The sequence below is a fragment of the Bactrocera dorsalis genome, chromosome 1 (genome assembly GCF_023373825.1).
Source record: "Bactrocera dorsalis isolate Fly_Bdor chromosome 1, ASM2337382v1, whole genome shotgun sequence".
Classification (NCBI taxonomy): domain Eukaryota; kingdom Metazoa; phylum Arthropoda; class Insecta; order Diptera; family Tephritidae; genus Bactrocera; species Bactrocera dorsalis.
Genome location: NC_064303.1, coordinates 8,186,510 through 8,207,252, shown reverse-complemented (window position 1 = coordinate 8,207,252; position 20,743 = coordinate 8,186,510). Strand labels below are relative to the sequence as shown.

The window sequence follows — 20,743 nt, the reverse complement described above, 5'->3', positions numbered from 1 at the left end:
AGGCCATCCTAAAAAGTGCTTATGTTGCGAGGACTGGAAAAATCTTTTTTAACACATTTTTTTTAGCTTTTTTTAGACTGAACAGTTTTTTTTCTCAGAAAAGAGAACAATATCTCTGTTATATCAGTATCATGCAGTGTTGTTAAAAAGTATATTTTTAGCTCATAGTGTCTATTTAAAGCCCAGCTTGTGTAGTAACAGCACCTCTGTGAAATATAATGCAACTCACCCTCAAGTCAATCCTCTTCACATCACCATTTTTTCATAATTAACTTGCCTTTTATTGTCTTTTTAATTACTTTAATACCAAAAAGTTAAATGAAAATTATTAAAGTCCATATTTCCGCGCTTCCTCGCTACCTTCACGCATTATGGATTATGAAGATATTGCTTTATTGTTGTTTTCGCTCGCCTCACTCACAAATTTCCTGACATTTTCATTATTCACCAGCGTCATTGCTGTCAACAACGTCCGTTCAATTAAAGGTAATGCCGTTGACAAACGCACACAATGTCTGCACAAACACAAACAAGGCTATGAAATGACGTTAAGCACAAACACACTTACACATAGCGGAAGGATTACAAACACATATGCGAAGACATATAGCATTTTTGTAAATGTGTGTGCGAGCACTGGAAGTAGAGCTGCCTTTAAAGAAAGTGGATGAGGATGAGTATGGAAATTCGATAAACGAGGTATATATATTTGTATATATGTATATGCATACATATGTATGCATATGTAAATGTATGTCTGTACAGACAAACAGCTTTACAATAAATGCAAACATATTGCCCCTTTTGTCCACCTCTGTAACTGTCAAGCAGACTAACAAGCGCACATGCATTTGTTTACTGTATGTATGTTTGTATATATGTGCAGGATATGTGTATGTGTATATGCATGCATATATGCTTGTCTGCCACATTGATAAAGGCTATGACAGTTTTAACACCACAAACAAAATGATTGATTACGAAATTAAATTGCAAGGAAAATATGCATGAGCTCTCACACGTACACACACACTCACGCACACAAAACAACAGCAAAAGGCAAAAAAAAAGAAATTAGCACAAAAGCTTTACAATGCCTGGTTGAGTGTAGCGGAGTGTCATATTGGCTCTGTTTTGAAATGGAGCAAGAATACGTGTCAAGTCATTGTATTAGAAGAGCTAATGTTTAACAAAAGCATCTCGTGCGGTTCGCTGTAGTAAGCAACGGCACGTCGCTGCGTATGTGTGTACATTTGCGCTTAGTGGAGTGCACTGTGTATTGAGCTGGGTGTGACATGGCGTATGAGTGACATGTGATTGTTTTCATTTCGTATGCGTGAGCGTTAATAAAAGTGCGGCGGCAAATAAATTGCCATAAAAAAAGCGGCGATGAAACAATTTTCATGTGTTGATTAAAATACTTTTAGGTCATAAAAGATTTGCATTAGCAATATGCGCGTAATGAAATTTGACAGGTCGCTGGCATAAGTTGAGAATTTTAAGAATTTAAATTAAGCAATTAAAATTTTAAATTTAATTAAATTAATAAATTAAATTATTTAAAATTTAAAATTAATTAATTAATATTTTTAATATCAATTTCAAATTTTTTTGCGCTATTTTAAAATTTTAAAATTAATTAATTAATTTAATTGTAATTAATTTTTTCAAACTTTTTTAATTTTAATTAATTAGTTTTATGCTAATGAAATTAAAAACAATTTTTTAATACAAATCTTATAATATAAATGTTGAATTTTGGGCTTGCACTATTTTTTAGTTTTTTTTATGCTATAAATAATTTAAAATATTAATATTAAAATTTCTCAAAAATGTTCAAAATTAATTAATATTATATAAAATTTAAAATCTTTATTGTAATAAAATAAAAATTTTGTCTTTTCCAAAAATTCTATTTTGAAGATTTTAAATTTTATATAATATCAATTAATTTTTGAAAATTTTTAGTATTAACTCAACTATAATTAAAAAAAAAATTAAAAATAATTAATCATCTCTAAAGCTTTAGAATTTTAATTAATCAATTAAAACAATTTGGCAAAATAAGAATTCCATAATTTAAAAAAAAAACTCTTTAAAAAATTTTATCTATGAAATAAGAATTCCTTAATTAAAAAAACTTTAATTTATGCATATTTAAAAAATATGCAAAATATTTTAATTTAACATTTATATTCATTAAAATTAAAGTTAAAAAAAAATTGATATTCATTAAAATTTTTAAACAATTAATTAATTCGTTAATATTAAAAAAATAATAATTTAAATTTTTTTTAAGAATACATTTTCTTATATTAAAAACTAAAATCTTAAAGAAATTTCTTTTTAACTTTTTAAATTGCTGAAAAAAAAATTATTGAAAGAAATTTAAAATTATGAACGCTCGTTAAAGTTTTAAAATTTGAAATTATTAAAAACAAAAAAAAATATTTTTCAAAAACAAAAATTATTTATTTTAAAAAATCTCAAGTTGGAACTTGAAATGAAAATTTCTTTAATATTTTCTATTCAATAAATTTTAAGCTTAAAAAAATAAAATTTTAAAGTTTAAGAAAAAATTTTAAAATAATTAATATAAAAAAAAAATTAAAATAAAACTTTTTCTTCTGGTCTAAGATTAAGAAAAAAATTTAATATGATTAATATTATTAAAAATTTAAAAACATAATTTTTTTCAAGAATTTCTTAAACTTTGAAGCTTAAATTTTTTTTTTTCAATTTGAGAAAAAATAATAATTTTTAAAAAATATTAATTTCCATTTGAAGTTTTTTAATAATTAATGCAATGCAAATTTTTTAAAGCGGATTTCAGTTAGAAATTAAAAAAAAGGTAAGCCCAAAAATGTAAAAAATCTAATGTTAATTAATATTTAGACCTTTAAATATTTTTTTTTAATTTCATTACAAATAAAAATTTTTAATATATTAATTATAAAATTTAAAAAAAATTTTAAAATTCAATTTTAAAAATTTAAAGTCATTTCAAATTTATTAAGCGCAATTTTCCACTTAGTTTGCGATATACATATAACATAACATTTAACACATGTCAACGCCATTCTCAACTTACACTCATACTTATTGCCTTTCATTTCTCAGCTTTCAAACTTGCATGAGAAATCGCTGATAGCGCACACTCCACACGAGTCATTACCACTTTACTCCAGTTTCAACGCGCTGTTGGCGTTACTCATACGCCCCGCCTCCATTGCAATGGCGAAACTTAAAAGCGCATCAACACGCTTTACCCTACTTTGTGCTACGTGGTGCATGCATGTATGTAGGGGTGTGTGCTTCCTTTGCATTTTCAATTTGCTGCAAATTGTTATTTTTTCCTTTGCGCTTAAATTTTAATTAATTAATTTATTTATCACCACCTGTGGGGCTTTAAGCACCCGCGGTTGTTTGAATTCAATTTTCATGCGGTGCGGCTTGTGGCGAATAACGGTGCGATAAAAGAGAATTTTAAAGCGTTAAAATGATGAGTTTCTTTTTAAAATTAGCGTTCGAAGTGTGGGGTTTCGGTTTTTGGAAAGTCGAAACGAGTCGGGTGTGAACGATATACGCAGAAAGGTGGTGATATTGCAAGCGGGAAGAGATAATTATCGAACAATATTTATGCAGCAAGGCTTAAGTGCCAATTATTGCAAATTACATACCCTTATAGTTAGTTTTCTTGAGCTTAAAGCTATTCGATTTTTCTTTAATTGGCTTTGTGGTTAGTTTAGGTTAGGTATTTTGTTTAGGTTTAACTATAGTAATTGCTTCTAAAGTATTTCTATTACAAAGTTATGTTTAGTTAAGAGAATGTATTTTAAAAAGATAAGTGTTTTTGGTAATGATTTTCAGAATGGAAATATGAAAGGTAGAGATGAAGATTTGCGGAGACGAACAGCTAGACGACGCAAATCATGCCATTTTTTAATTCCGATGATGGAAAGAAGCACGGAGGACATTAGAAAGCAAGATTTGAGGACTCAGCTCGGAAAATGATAATCAGCGAAGAAAACACTGAGCGAAATTGCCTCTTATGTGGAATATATATAGTACTTCTTCTTTATTGACATAGACACGGCTTACGCGGTTATAGCCGACTATGTACTACGCACTAGAAAAGAGAGATGGGCAGTAGGAAATCCAAGCAGCTTGATGCAGGCTACAAAAACGTAGGCATCATTGAATGCAAGAAGAGTAGAAACTAACTTGTAATAGTTTTATCTAGGAAACATTGTCCTGAAGTAATGCGAAAGAGGTCTCGGTCTGGACCAAATTTAATACATTAATCATATAGTGGAGACATATAGATATGTATTAATATTATAGTTTTTTCAAAAAAATTAATCAGAAACTAACCTTTTTAGTGCATTGAGGAAAGTTTCTGTATCAAATTTGTTATAATAATCATTTAGCCGAGACACACACCCCACATAATACATGATATTTCGCTGAAGGCATAGGAAAGTAAATGTAAATATATTATTAATATTGTTGTCCTTGCTACATTGACTAATTTATTATTGAAATTGTTTCAGTTAGAAGAAAAAATTAGCTCCTGAAGTTTATCTTTCAGACATCAATTTGTATGCCAACCTGTTTAGTTAAGACACACTCCAATGGTAAGAAACAAATCAAAGTGTAGAATCTTGATATAATTTTCTTCATATATTTTTCTCTTTGTATGCCCTGAAGAGTTTATTTGAAGTTTTCCATGAAGTTTGTAATTTAGTATAATATATACTATATATCAGTGATTAAGGTGATGAGTTGATACGATATTGCAATGTTCAATCGTCCGTCTGTATATACGTGAGCTGGACCTTACGTTTTCAAGATATCGATCCGAAGTTTTGCATACGTAACTTTTTTCTTAAAACTTGCTCATTTATCGGAACCGCCAATATTGGATGACTATAGGATAGAGTAACCACTAAACTTACCGATGAAATTGAAGTCCTTGTAGGGAAAACTTTTTTATTTGTCAAGATATCTTCATGAAATTTGGCATAGATTATTATCCTATACAGCGCTATGATCTCACAAGAAATTTTTGAGATCGGATCACTATAGCATATAGCTGTCATACAAACTGATAGATAAAATTCAAGTCATTGTATGGGAAAGTTGTTTATTTGTCAAAATATCTTCGAGAAATTTGAAATAGGATGCTCTACAGGTCATCGCTATAATATTCGAATATATTGTACAGATGGAATCATTATACGATATATCTACCATACAAACTAGTGAGACAAAATCAAGTTCTTATATGGACAACTTTTTTATTTGGCGAGATATCTTCACGAATTTTATGCGAATCATTACTTAAATCAACAATGTATTTTCCCCAAGAAACTGATTAGATCGGACCACTATAGCATATATCTGCCATATGAACTGATCGATCAAAATTCAATTCTTTTTTGGAAATCTTTTTTATTTGACGACATATCTGTACGAAATTCGGCGCAGATTATTGTGTATAGCAATGGTAAAGTTTCTGATAAAAATTTTTTATAACGGATCCTATAACATATATCTACCAAACTGATCGAGCAGAATCAAGTCCTTTTATGGAAAACTTTTTGCTTTGACAAGATAATCCTTCAAAATTCAACTCAGATTATTTTCTAGAGAAAAACTACAATTTCTGAATAAATTATTCAGATCGGACCACTATAGCACATAGCTGTTATATAAACCGACCAATTAAAAGCTAGAAAATTATCTTATCATGCCTTTTATGCTTTTGAAAATGCACTTGTGTAGGGTATTATAGCTTCAGCGCATCGAATTTAATGCTTTTTCTTGTCTTCTTTAATGTTGTGTGCCAATATCTTCAACCTTTTAATGAAAATCTTTTCAATACTATTCGATATTCTATTTGCCTGCAGGTGTTACTTTTAATCTGCGGCATGCAACACGAAATAGTGTTAATAAGTGATTAATACTTAAGTGCACAGCGGCGTGTTTAGCAAACTCTAGTTACTGAAAGCATAAGCAACAGGTGTAACAACAATGCGAGCAATCAACTGCCTGTCGGCATAAATCTGCACAAAATTCAATAGAACGCAGAGCTTTTCATTCTTCAATTTGCTGTTTGCCTTGCAGCGACTTGCCTGTACAATAGATGCCACTATGCGCCGGCAGCGAGCGTGCATTAGCTGAGATATTTTGCATTTTTTCATATTTTTTCTTGGATTTTCCATTTTCCATACCTTGCATTTTCATTTTTTTTCTACTCTTCACATTTCCATTTTTTATACGCTCTCCTCATCCGAGCATTTGCTATTGTTTGCATTCATTTCTCTATTTTTTCGCCATTGTTTTGCGCTAACGTTGCAAGTTCATTGCAAAGCAAATTGAGTGCGAAGAGATATGAAATTATGTTGCTGTGAGTGAGTGCGCGCCGGCAGGTAAGCTCGTTATTGTTGTTGTGTGCATGGTCGCAGTAGCTGCCACAGCACCTACAGGTAACTATGCAACATTTTCTTCTCATCTTCACTGCCTTTTGTTCTCCTCGCGCTGCCTGGCTACCTGTTTGGCTCCCCAGCTGCTTAGTTGCCCGCTTTCCGCTCATTTCCGAAACACCCACTGTCATTGTTTGGTTTCCTTTCACGTTTGGTGCGTCGTTTTTTTCAACGTCGGTACATTGTTGCAATGCAACAGGAATTCTCTTGCGCTCAAATGAACCCAAAGTCATAATAACGAGGCTGCAGCTATTCGCGGCGCGTGCGGGTATGCTGTAGTGTGCTCGTCTGTTGCGTGGCGTTTACTTCGTAGATTAAATGCTTGCACGCAGGCATGCACAGACACACATACACTAGTGCATGCACTGAATAGCTGTAATTTGTCGAGCTTTGTGGGTTTCATAAATTTGCTCATGTGCATGAACTTCAGCGCTGCATTTGTGCGTATGTGCCGTTATGTGCTTACTAAAACTATTGTGGTTATTTGAAGCTGTCAAGCTCTTACGTTGCTTGTGTGGTGATTCATTATATGGTTGCATGAATTTTGTTAGTGCTGAAAGTACACGTGCTTTCATCTAGCTATGCTATGTATTGTACTAATTTTGGTTTTCTAATATTTCCATGTTCCTTAAATACCTCCTTTAGATATTTATTTTTTCCTCTAAAGTATTTCCAATATGTAAATATTTTTAAATATTTGTGTTCCTATAAAAATATTAATGAAAAACTTATCCATAAAAACTTTTTTTCTATAAAATGTTTTCCTATAATTTTATTTTGCGTTAAAGTCTAACAAACGTCCATAAAATTTTTTTTACCTTAAACATGTATTCTTTTTTCTAAAGTACAACTGAACTTCCCTAACTCGAATCACCATAATCCGCAAAAACCCTCAATGTGCATAAAATTTGATCTCTATAGCTAGTTCAACAGTTCGAGTTACAGAAATTCATGTTATGGAAAAAAATTATAATCTTCTTAACAAAACTTTGTCTTTTAAACCACTTATTCTACAATTTTAGTTTTCCTATAAAAAATTTTTCTATAAAAACTTTCCTATAAAAGTACTTGTTTATAACTTTTTGTATAAAAGAGCAACAAGCTCCTATTAAGGTTACTTTCTCAACACTTTTTTCCTAGAAAAGTTCTTTTGGAAACAAATTTGTATCTAATTTGACTTTTATAGCAAATTCTGGAGTTCGAATTATTTATAACTTCGAGTTATGGGAGTTCGATTGTATTTATAAAAAAATTATAATTATTTTTAATAAAAAGTTTTTTAATTCAACTATTCGACAATTTTAATTTTCCTATAAAACTTTTTTGCTATAAAAATCTTTCCTATAACTCTTTTTCCTATAAAAAGTTTTAACTAAATCTTTTTTATAAAGGAGCAACAAGCGCTCATAAAATTTGTTATTTCCACACCTTTTTCCCCATAAAAGTTTTATTTTCTCATAATTTTTCAATAAATGTTAAAAGATTTCCTTTCATATTATTTTTTTTTCATATTTTAAATTTTCTTTAAATATGTTGTCTATAAAAACTTCTAGTATGGTTTTTTATTCTTTTCCAAATATATCCTATCCTAAAAACTTTTACGAAAAACAAACAATATTTAAGAAAAATTTATAGACAAAGCTGGTTACCTATAATTTCTTTTTTTTTTATTTAAATAAAGTAAATTTTTTTTTATTTTTTTTTCTTATACTTTTCTATAAAACTTTTTTTTCCTCGTAAAATATTTTTCCTTTTCAAACACTATTTTTCTATAGAAAATTTTTCCATAATTTTGTTTTCTATTAAAAATATAATTTTTTCTTTGAAGGTTGGTTGTTATCATATTTTATGACTTAAGCTTGTCGTCTATTTTTCAATTATTGTAAAAGATGAAAGGAAATCATATGGAAAGTACTTTTTGTATTTACTTGTATGTATAAAAATTGTTATTCTTTGCATAATAGAATTTGCTATAAAAAGGATATTTAGTATCGTGGTATAAAAGTGTTCTCAAAAATGTTATAATAGTCAAATTTTGCAACAATTTTTTCTGTAATGTAAGTTTTATATAATTTTTCTTACAAAAATGTCCTATAATAGTTTTCCTATAAAAGTTTTCTTATCATACTCGTTTACCTTTTACAATTATCAGTATATATCATTAAGTTTGCAACAATTGTTTTTTGTCAAGTAAGTTTTCTATAATTTTTTTAAATGTCCTATAAAAGTTTTCCTATAAAAAATGTTTTCCTTAAAAAACTTCAGAAATATTTTTCTTAAAGTTTTATATTTTGTTGAGTAAACTTTTGTTATAAAATATATTGCAAAATTTATTGAAGTTTTCCTTTAACTTTTTAAGAAATGTTTAAAGATTTGCTTTGAAATACATTTTCTACAATTTAATATACTTTTTTTAATATTGTGGATTACGTACTTATATTTCTGTAAACTCTTTTTCTATAACGTTTTCCTATAATGTTTTTCCTAACATACTATACATGTAATATCAATTGATTTTTACGGATAATATGTTAGTATTGCATTTCGAAACAATTTAACAGTATTTCAAAATTTGATCTGTTCAAAAATGTTAAAAAGAAAGCTTTAATTATCGGTTATTTATATGGAACTACAAATTTAAGTGCTTTGATACTTCATTTTGCTTCCAATAAAATATTACAGCAACAAACTTTTGAATAAAGTGTCTGTTCATAATTGAGAAATCGCTTTTGTTACCATATAACACACATGTGCCAGGCGGCAAGTGCAACATCACAGCTGCGCACCCGTATGCCAAGGCGTATGAGTTACCTGTAACTTGAAAAACTGCTTCACTACTAATTAGTTGGCGTTTAGCTAGAAGTTTATGAGAAGTTGCAGCTATCAAATAACTCTGTTGTAAACAACTATGTACATGGATACAAAAAGGATGTAAATACATATGTATATTATATATATGTATATACTTGTATGTATGTACATACATCTACATGACCACATATGCATGAAGTGTTTCTTGCAAATTAAGGAGCTGCAATTTATGCAACAACTTATAGGAAGTTCAAGCGTATACGCACAGCATGCAGTTATTTTGTTTATTTTCGAAGTAAACGCAAAAGTTTGAATATATACACAAATATATAGATGTATATAAACCTATAAGTAAACAAATAGTTATGCTCAAGTAGGATTGAAAATTACTATTTATTTCAAGTGAGTAAAGTGATAAAGTAATAGGGGGTTTTTGGAGCTGTTTATCTTGATCAGAAGTACCAAAGTTTAATCGAAGTAATACTTCCATTTTTTATAGTAGGAACAGGGTTAGTCAAGTTCGCCATGAAGTTTATTACACCCAGAAGGAAACGTCTGTTCGTCTGTCTGTATATAGGGGATCCAGTCCCTCACTTTTTGAGGTGTCAGCCTGAAACTTTGCCCACATCCTTTTCTCTACAAGAAGTTGCTCCTGTGCGGGAACCGACGATATTTAGCAACTATAGCATATAGCCGCCATACAAACTGAACGTTCGAAATCAAGAGCTTGTATGGTAAACTCTTGCATTTTGCGAGATACCTTCACGAAATTTGACATGGGTGGTTATGTAAAGCAATAATGCAATTTCCGAAGAAATTTTTTAGATCTAACAACTATAGCATATAGTTGTCATACAAAATTAACGATCGGAATCAAGAGCTTGTATGGTAAACTCTTGCATTTTGCGAGATACCTTCACGAAATTTGACATGAATTGTTGTGTAAGACAATAATATAATCTCCGAAGAAATTGTTCCGATCGAAGCACTATAACATATAGCTGCCATACAAACTGAAGGATATTCTAGCTTTGGTGCAACCGAATTTAGCATTTTTTCTTATTTTGAGTATATATGTATATGCGCCATAGTTCCTTTAAAATGTAAAATTAGCTTCCAACCCCAACTACACCACATTATCAGCGCAAAAAGTATGTTACCAATCCAAAATACATGAAAAGTGTACGCACTCAAACCAAAAAAGTGCAACCAAAAGACAACACTTTGGATAAAAGCGATTGTATGCTCACATATCTTCCTAAAAATCAACATATGCATGTGTATGTCTGGTGGTTTTAGAAGCATTTACCAATGTGTTGCTGCTTAACAATAGCTACTCTTGTGGTTTTGTGGTACTCCCCCAACTAGCAACAACAGCTCGCTGAGTGCAACTTAAATGCATGCCAGCGCCAGGCAGGCAAAAGCAGCATAAATGCCCACACATACATATATACAAGCATATGCATAATTTCCCTAAATCTCAGCTGCTCACCCTTGAGCTCACTCTAAATACAGGTGAGCGCTGTAGCACAAAGTAATCCATCGAAGCGTAAATCGTGTTGCTTCGAGTTGACTTTAATAGTGGCAGGTGTTGCAAGCACTCATTTGTTTCATGAATACCGACCACTTTTTGGTTAGAGCTGTGTAGTGCTTATGTACATATGGTTGTTCCTTGCATTTGCGGGGAACTCCTTTGTTTTAACTACAAAATGCTTGTTCATGACATTTGTGCGCTTGTGTGTGTCGTCTGCTCCTTTTCTTTCTGTAATGGGTTTGTTGCTATAATCACTTTTGAGTTACGAACATTTTTGTTCCCCTTTTGTTGTCGGTTGCATATGTTTTTGTTATAAGCTGGTGGGGTTGTCTGTTGAATTCGCGTAAAAAATGCGATACGCTGGAGTTAAGTGTGATTGCTCTTTAATTATTTATTTCTAATTTAAAACTATGTCATATATGAAACCGTACTATATTTCTTTAATATTTAAGAAATATTCAGAATTTCGAAATAAGTTTAGTTTTATATTGAGTTTTCTACACTATTTCACACCTACTCTTATTATATTGACAAAAAACATATTCCTAATTATTTCGGAAGAGTGAAAGAGGGTTATAGGAATAGAGAAAGAGTTTGTGTGAGAGAGAGAGATAATTTTAGAGAAGGAGAGAGATAGAGAAGGTACAAATATAGATATGGAGGGTTGTTAGTGATTAGAGTGAGATCGGGAGGGTGATAATAAAGAGAGGGACAGCATGAAAATAAAAAAAAAACTCCCTCTTCCTTTTTCCCTCTACTTTTCGCTATTTTCATTCTAATTTCATCTTTCTCTTTCAAAAAAGCCCAAATTAACTCATAAGACTTAATATATAGAAAGAGTGTGGTAGAGGGGGAGAGAAATGTTGTGAGACATAAGAAGAGGAAGAGAGATTGGGAGAGTAAGGAAAATTGTCTGTGTGTGAAAAAAAGGAGGTAGAGAGATTGCGATAGTGAGAGACATTGTCTGAGCAAGTGTTAGAGGAGGGGATAACTTTAGGCCAAAAAGAAGATTTTTTATTTACTCGGAAGAGTGAGAAAGAAAAACACAGGGAGTGAGGACGCTAGATAGTGAAAGATCTAAAGAGGCCGTGTGATGAAGAGAAAGAGATCAAGAAAAATAGAGAGAGCGGAAAAAATAGAGAATAAGTAAAGGTGTATGATAGACAAAGAAAGTATGAAAGAGATGGTCTGAGAGACAAAGCAAAGTAGAGATATAGGAATTGTGAGACCAATTGTCAGAGTGTGCCTGTGATGAAGAGAGAGATAGAGTGGAAGACAATTTAAGGGCAAGATTAAGAATTATTATATTAAATCAGAAGAGAGAGAGAGTGTGAGGGAGCGAGGAATAGAAAGTGGCAATAGTGAGCGATAGAGAGACTGAAAAAGAGAGAGGTATAGAAAGCGACGCATCTAAAGAGCAAGTATACCAAAGAGAGGGATATTGAGAAAAATAGAGAATGGGAGAAATAGAGAAATCGGAAGTGAGGGAGATAGATAGAGTGTGGCGGAAACAGACAGTTGAGAGAAAAAGAGAGGGAGAGATAGGGAGATAAATAGTCAGTGTGAACATGAAAGGGACAGAAAGATATTGAGATGTGAGAGATAACGTAAGATAAAATTGAGAGAGAGAAACAGATTGAGAATGATATAGAAAGCTAAAGTGATGGGCAGAGAGACAGTGATCGAGGGGTTGAAAGACGCAGAAGCATTAAGAAATACACAAAGAGAATAAAAAAAAGGGACAGAGAGTTATAACACCAACTTTATCAGATTTACTCAACGTGTAAGGACAGGATCAGGCATAATTTCTCGTCTCCCTTCAATATGAATAAAAAAATGGAGCAGAGAGATTGTGTAGAGGGGTTGAGAGAGGTAAGAAGATTAACAAATACAGAAAGAGAATTGGAAAGGAACAGAGATAACATCAACTTTTCCTCAGTTTTGCTCAACTTGCTGGGACGGGACTGAGGCGTCATTTATGCATAGGTAGACTTCATGCAAATATAAAGGAAATAATTAATTCTTGATTACAACAACAACTTTTTATTTTACTTATTTTTAGCTCAGAATATTTCCACTTAGGATTGATACCATAATTTACCACCTCAATCTTCAGGTTCAATTCTTCATACAGAAATATTCTATGGTTTTCATAATAAAGCTATCTATAACATTTTCAAAGATAAATTCGAAATTCCCAGAGAAATTTTAAATTCAAAACACAAAAATGTGCCTACTTCTAAGCATATACTGAACTTATATTGTCTCCTTGGGCACTCAGCTAAGAGTTCCACACGTCGTATGAGTAACCGCAGTTTCAATAGCGTTCGTCAGCATCTAACTGTATTTGCGGTCTTTATGTGTAGCAAATGCACTCACTGCTTAAGTAAATTGCAAGCAATTACAATCTGGACCTCCTGTACTATACATGTACCTATGCCCCGCAAATAAAGCTGTTGCCCAGTGACTCGCTCCTGCGTGCTACAAAGCTCACAATTCAAGCATACAAATTAAAGTCAAATGCAACAATGTGCTTGTAATTTCTGTCAACATTGTTGCATTACATTTCTATTTCTAGTCTTACTTGCCGCCGGAATTGGCTGCAACATCTGAAGTTAGCAAATATTTCTTTTACTGCGTTCGTTCGTCTTCCTATCACTTGTACGCTTCCATTTAATTAAGCACATCAACGGCAGCGCGCTAATGAAAGGAAACAATTTAAACAGCGTTAAGCATTTGCACTAGTCGCCCTGCCCGGGTGAAATGTAGCTGAGATTAGCTGGAGAATGGAAAAATTACGTTTGTTGTAGAGAAGATGGCTTATTGTGATATGTTACTTGCTGCTTATGGCAAGCGAAGTGGGGGGAGAGAAATCATTGTAGTGAAAGTCTGAAGCAATTTAAGAATTCTTGAAATAGAAATGATCAGTTGAAGGAAGTTTTTATCTAAAATTAAGATGGCAACCCTGTAAGGAGCCGTTCGGTAGAGTAAATGTTCAGAAGATGATATTTATTTAATTTTGTAATTCTACAACACAAAACTTGGCTAGTTTTTGGCGAGCTGGCAACTCTAAGAGAGGTGAAATTTTAGTATCAAGTCCTTCAAGGAATAATAATAATATCTGGGTAGTTCTTAAAGATTTCTTAAATAATTTTTTAGTAGGTGGCAACTCTATTTGCAGACTTTTTCTTATTGAAATTTATGAGACTGAAAACAGCTTTTGAGGAAAACTATTGTTGATACGTTTTTTAATAAGATCTTATATGCTTAATTAAATTCATAATTTTTTTAATAGGTGGCAACTCTACCCGTAACCTTTTTTTTGGTAAAATTTATAAAACTGAAAACAGCTTTTGAGGAACACCATTCGCTTTAAGCTTTTTAATAACATTTTAATTAAATTTAATTTTTTTTTAAGTAATAGGTGGCAACTCTGTTTGCAATTTTTTTTCTAAACAGCCTTACGCAATTTTTTAGAGCTTCTGAGAACATCCCAATCTTTTTAATAATTTTTTTAACATGCATTTTTTTATTCTTTCTTAATTTTTGTAATTCTCCACAGGTTTATGAAATTGCTTACTAAATTATATTATTTTTGGGAGCTGGCAGCTTTCCAAAAAAAAAAAATTCAATGAATAATTGCTAATAACATTGTATATGCTTAATGAAATTTAAATTTTTTATTAAAAGGTGGCAACACTGCTTGAATTTTTTTCTAAGCAGTCTTACTCAATTAAATGGACCTTTTTGGGAAACGCTAATAATAGTTTACATGCTTAATGAAATTAATTTTTAATTGATAGGTGGAAACTCTGTTTAAAATTTTTTTCTACACAGCCTTACGCAAGTTAAAAGAGATTTTTTCGAAATCCCAACCAATTTTGATGTTTTTTTAAATACTTCTTAATTTTTATAATTTTCCATGGGTATAAATGGCTTTGTTGCTCTACAGCAGTTTAGCGAGCGCTTAATTTAAGAACTCGTAGGTTTACTTTTTCTATGTTTACTTTTTATACACTTGGTACTTCTCAGTAGGTAGTATTATGCAGTATAATTTTTTCTTTATAATTTTAGGTCTTAAAAGCTTGCCTTTTAATTCTTTCTTGTTTTTACAAAATTAAAAACAAAAATATTTTTAGAACTTCAACGTCATTTTATATTTATAATTTAATAACATATAATTTAGTGAATAAGCAGACGAAGACATATATTATGTATAATTTAATTATACTAATAAATAATACTAAAATTTCTTTAAGTTTTTAGTATTTTCAGTGCAATAATGAAAAAAATATAAATCCAGCACTCACCTCCTATGCTTATTCCATATGTTGAATACAATGAGTGCTAAGGCTACTAATATACCACAACTTGAAATTGTACACATGCAGACAAATAATGGCAGCGATACTGTGCGTAAGACGCGACGTACAATTGTGCGATCCTGAGGTACCTGGAAGTTGAGAGAAAATATAAAAATATATTAAAAATGTTTTGGAGCTGAAAATGTGAAGAAAATTTGGGAAATATTTTGGAAAATTTATTATATTTATTTATATTTTACATGAAACATCTGATCAATATCTTTTTGGGAAAAATAATTTTGTTTTTTGGATACAACTAGACTTTGCTTATGTGATACTAGCCGTATACGTAACATTCATTGCTATCATTTTTTGCCTATTTAACCCATCATTATTCTCTGTCAAATCACGAAGACTCTCAAAATTCGCATACATTAAAATCAGTTACATATAAACTCATTAAAAATTCATCCAAGCGCCACACTTGAGCATTTGTTCCTCTTCCCAACTAACTGCAGCTCGAATAAAATTTATTGCCTGCCCCAGTTTAGCAAGAAGCAAGAAGAAGAAAGGAAAGCAATCGAGCGAATGCTGCGACCAAAATCAATCAATGCCTGGCGACTTTTGCCATTAAATGTTTTTGCGCAAACTATGCCAGTGAGATTTCCCAAAAAAAAAATAAAAAATGAGAGAGAGCTCTCAAAAATTAAAATGAAAGTGGTGGGGAAAGAGCAAACAAAATACCACACGAATTGGCACAAATTGGCATTCCGCAAAATTAGCATGCAAAGAATTACCTGCGACAGCAATTTAACTGCAATGCCATGCAGTTGTCAACCTTAATACATACACAAACACAAGAACTTGTGCGCAAAGCAAGCGGCAAAGAGTTCGCCAAGTCGCTGAGGTAGAGGCGGTTATGCAATATTTAAATGTGCAGCTGCCAGCAGAGAGAGAACGGCGCAACTTCGTCAGTAATTAAGGCAATCGAACTGTCATTGATGCTGTGGTGCACAAGTTCTCTGCGAAGGCGGACTGAAAAATGCCAAGGCGGCTAGTCAGTGGGGAAAAGTTTTGCACATGCAAAAAGGCAGTAAAGTAGAAGAGGCGATTAATTGCAATGTGCTGGTGACATCATGCGCTTCGTGAGCGCCGGAAGTTTTTAATGAGTGTGTAGTGAGTTGGAGTGAAAGAAGAGAGGATTTACTGTTATTTTCATTTTCTTTTTCAGTAGGCGATGTGGAAAGATTACTAAAGTTGATGTGAATGCATGAGATGTAGGCCAATATTCAATAGTAGCAGCTGAGATTGATAGTATTGAACAATTGTACTTGGAAAAAAAAAAATTCCATGAAAGTTGAAAACCACAAAAAAAAATATTTATTTTTAGTTCGTATATTGAAAATTGTGTTTTTTAAGAAAATCTTTTTTTTTATAGAATCTGTAAAATGTATAAAAAAAATTTCCGAAAAAAAAAAATCCGAAAAAAATTTTTTTCCGAAAAAAAATTTCCGAAATTTTCCGAAAAAATTTTTTTTTTAGTTTGTATATTTATATTTTTATTAACTATTTTTTTTGTGGTAAAAATTAATTTTTTTAAATTGGTAGCATGTATAAAAAATTAATAAAAAAGTTTTATTTTAAGAAATTTTTTTTTATAAAAATTAGTAATATGTGTTAAAAAAATATTAGCAAAAAAATGTGAAACTTTATTAAAAAAATAAAAAAAATTTTAAATAAAAAAAAAAAATTCACAAAAAATTTATTTCCAACAAACTAATAAAAATTATATTTGCAAAAAAAAAAAATAATAACTATACCGTTTTTTATTTGGTTTTAGTGTTCTTTAATAGTTTTTAAAATAATATTTTTATAATTTTTTGCAAAAAATGTATTTAAAAAAAAAATAATTAAGACAATATTTGAAATTATTATTCTTTTTTTTAAATTGTTTGCAAAAAAATATTGTTATAAAAATTATTTGCATACAAATTTGTATAATTTGTTCCATTGTTTATTCTGCATTAGAGTTTTTAATAGTTTTGAAAAAAAAAACGTTTTAATAAAAATTTAAACTATTTTTGTTTGGTGAATTTTATGCGTTGACAAAATTTAGAAAAAACGGCAACTCTCTTAAAAATATTTATTGCTTTGTGCACTATGAATACTGCATTTCAAAATTAAAGAGGGTTTGCTATCGGTTCGGTATAGCTCAGAACATAAAACTATATCGGTATATGGCAACCCTATTCAAATTAAATTTTTTCGAATAACGTCTGAAGAGCTACATAAGTAAGTCGTTTTCATTTCATTGGTACGGAATAACTCACATAACTGACTAATTACTTCGTTTTAAAATTTTTTTTTAATATGACAACCCTTTCCATATCAAAATATTAAGTTTATTCTCTTATTTTACAGATTTTCTGTTTATAGAAAAAATTTCTTCAAACGTTTTTTTTTTCAAATATGGCAACCCTGTTTATATGAAAAAATTAAACTTCTTCATTAATTTAATTGATTTTCGGTAAAGACTCAAAATTTGTTCAACAAAGAGTTTTGTTCCAAATATGGCAACCCTGTTAAAAATCAAAAAAATAAGTTAGTTAGTTTACAGATTTGTCGTTTATAATGAGAAGTATTTTTTAACATTTTTTTTATTAAATATTTTCTTAATATGGCAACCTTGTCCAAATAAAAAAATGAATGAATCTACAGCAGCGTTATTTTACATACTTACTGTTTATACTAAAAAAAAATTTCAAAAAATTATTATTTTTTTCAAAATATGGCAACCCTGTTGAAATAAAAAAGATTTAACCTGCTTATAAATTTAACTGATTTTGTGTTTATAATTCATATTTTGGCATAGCCAGTGCTTTTTGTTATATATAACTGCTCCAAAAAATGTACAGTTACTCTCCAAGTTACTCTCCATTCAACTGCATTTCACCTGTCATGAAGCTATCAATTCCACTGCCCTACCATTCACCGCCAAAACAAACCACATAATAACAATAATTAAAATTCACTCAACAAAAAATTACGTATACGCCCCACCACACCGACTACTAATGCCATCACTGCATTGATGCTCCACTCGTGTGTGCGAATAACCCGCAAAAAGCAATTTGCACCATTTTTCCACTGTAAATATATCATTCACACTCGGCTGCGCCTAACGTGCCACAATCGAGGCATACCCAAATGGAGCAGCATAATTTTTTCACGCCAGCAATTCAAATTCAACGTCAAATGCATGTAAATTGATACACACACACACACACACGTATGTATCACTTGTGCTACGAATAGGTGTGCGCACCACATTTAGTGGGTAAAATGGAAAAAAGTGAGGCATTCACATTTATAAATACGTTTTAGATTGCAGTTGCACACTTGAAATGCTTAACAGTTAGCGAACGATTCGATTTCAAATAACTGGCTAACGCTGCTTTGTGGGTGTGTGCATGTGTGTGTGCGATTCAGTGTGGCGGCGGTGTATGGATGTAATCAATTTTCACTCTGCATGTTCGAGAAGCCATTTTCAGGAACACAGAGGCATGCATACATACACATCTATGAAGATACATATGCACACACATACATCGACACTCAAGCGCCTGCCTGCTTTTCGCAGCAAGCAAGGCATTTCGTAGTCTCTTCGGCTGTCTAACTCTGCGCGCCTATTAAAATATCGACGACAAGCCGAAATGGTGTGTAGTGGAAATAGATAAAATAGGCGAGTGCCAGAGAATGTATATGTGTGTGTGTGTGTGTCTCTAAAATATGTTTGTGTTGGTGTTAGAGTCTACACAACGGCTGACAAATTCAATTCATTGCCCACTGGCGCTTGGTAAAGTGCACTTTTCACATCCATTTGCCGCACGAAATCAAATAATCCTTCAATTTCACGTATACGCCATGGCACACTCCTACTCAGCCAGACTTGTTCGCTCTCTTATACGCTTAGCGGACAGTTGTTGTGATTTCGGCGTACTTATTTTTTTTACATTTTTCAACACAATCTGAAATTGTAATTTTGTTGTTGTTGTTGTTGTAGGTTGGTGAATTTGCCTAAAAAAGCAATGATTTATTCTCAAGCACTTCCGTCAGCAAATCAACAGCGGCAAGTCGGTAGTGAAAAGGCTTTATAAAAGAGCGCCGACTCACTTTAGCAGAGTCACTTTTGGAATATATATGTACACATAAGTATATATGTATATCTGTGTATTCATCTGTCTGTGCGAACATCCTTTCTACCGCCTTAGCTTTGCGCATTGAAGTGAGCTTCATTTTATCACCTGCTCAAGTTAAGCGTTCGGCGCGAAGTGAGTGAGTTGTGAGTGTTGTTGTGAAGTGGCTGAGTGCTGCGCTCGGTCGCCGCCTTTGAGCGACGGTGTGAATTGAGCTGCTGGCTTATTTGAATAATTTTCTTAAATATGCAAGCACATGCGAGTCAAGGACGCCGGCACTTGCCTTTCATACATATTCGTTGTAGGCTGTGGCATTGAAATAACTGTGGACATGGACTTCCAATTGGTTGGCTTGGATGCTGAGTTGTTAAGTCAAAGTGTGGCGCTTTTTATTGCTGTAAGGCTGAGTGGCAGCAACACTAAAGCAAATGGCTAGCGCATATGATTGACTTTCACGTCTCATTTGTGGGTGGATGGAATCCGGTATTTGGAGTTTTTGTTGAAGTAGGTGCTAATGGAGGCTTATAGATTGAAAGGAAATGAAAAGCGAATAGTCCTTGCAGAATGTTTAGAGATTTCAGATAATACTTTAGCTTATTCTAGCTCTTATTAGTAGCCAAGTCAGTTATATTTTTCACAGTTCATCTTCTTGAGAGATTTAGGGAAGTAGCGAGGATATTCTCACATGAAATTTCATTCATTGTCGTAAAGGCTTATGTAGGTTTAGTTTTATCGAAAATACAAGCTTTCGAGTGGCACAAAGCCTTCAACGATGGTCGAGGGATCATAAAGACATACCTCATTCTGAACGACCTTCGATATCTTCAACTGATGAAAATATTAAAAGAGCCAAAAATAATGCTTGAAAATCGTCAACCAAGTGGTAGAGAAATGGCAAGAGAGCTCGACATCTCGTGAGGGTCCGTTCGAATGATTTTGGTGTAAATTTGGCGTATAAGACACGTTCTTTCTCTACTTATACCGATAAACCAGATTTTTCTTTAAAAAGAGTACCGTCAACAAGTCTCTTTCGGACTGGAAAAATTGTTGGCATAAGTGTATTTCACATGGTGGATATATTTTTTTAATTATTCTATTAAAAAGTTTCTATTTCTAGGCTGTTTAGAGCAGTTTTTGGCGGCGAAATGAAGAAAACACATTAAGATATTTTAGGTTGAAGAGTTAATAGTTATAATGTATACTCTTAGGTGGTCGATGTGGGTATTTTTTTCATACATTTAGTTTCTGCTTTTTCTTAGTTCCAATACTCTGCTTTTATGGGTACCTTTTATCATTAATTTGGGTCATGCTTTTTTCCATTGAAGTACATTCCATAGCAATTTTAAGTTCATTGATATGGATTTTTTTCTTAATCGTTGAAGAATTCTCAACTCATAGCTTTTCAGGTGT

At 31.8% G+C, this 20,743-nt stretch overlaps 1 protein-coding gene across 3 annotated transcripts in view; it reads right to left on the bottom strand.

Annotated features, from left to right (window-relative positions):
• LOC105221829 (gamma-aminobutyric acid type B receptor subunit 1) overlaps nt 1-20,743 on the bottom strand; it is a 394,872-nt gene that overhangs the window by 22,626 nt on the left and 351,503 nt on the right. For all 3 annotated transcript variants that reach the window (XR_007422804.1, XM_049457025.1, XM_049457029.1), the window contains exon 9: nt 15,144-15,286. Coding sequence is in view for 2 of the 3 variants with exons in the window: in XM_049457025.1 (XP_049312982.1) it covers nt 15,144-15,286 (143 nt within the window). In the remaining variant the exon portion in view is untranslated. The remainder of the gene's footprint in view (nt 1-15,143; nt 15,287-20,743) is intronic.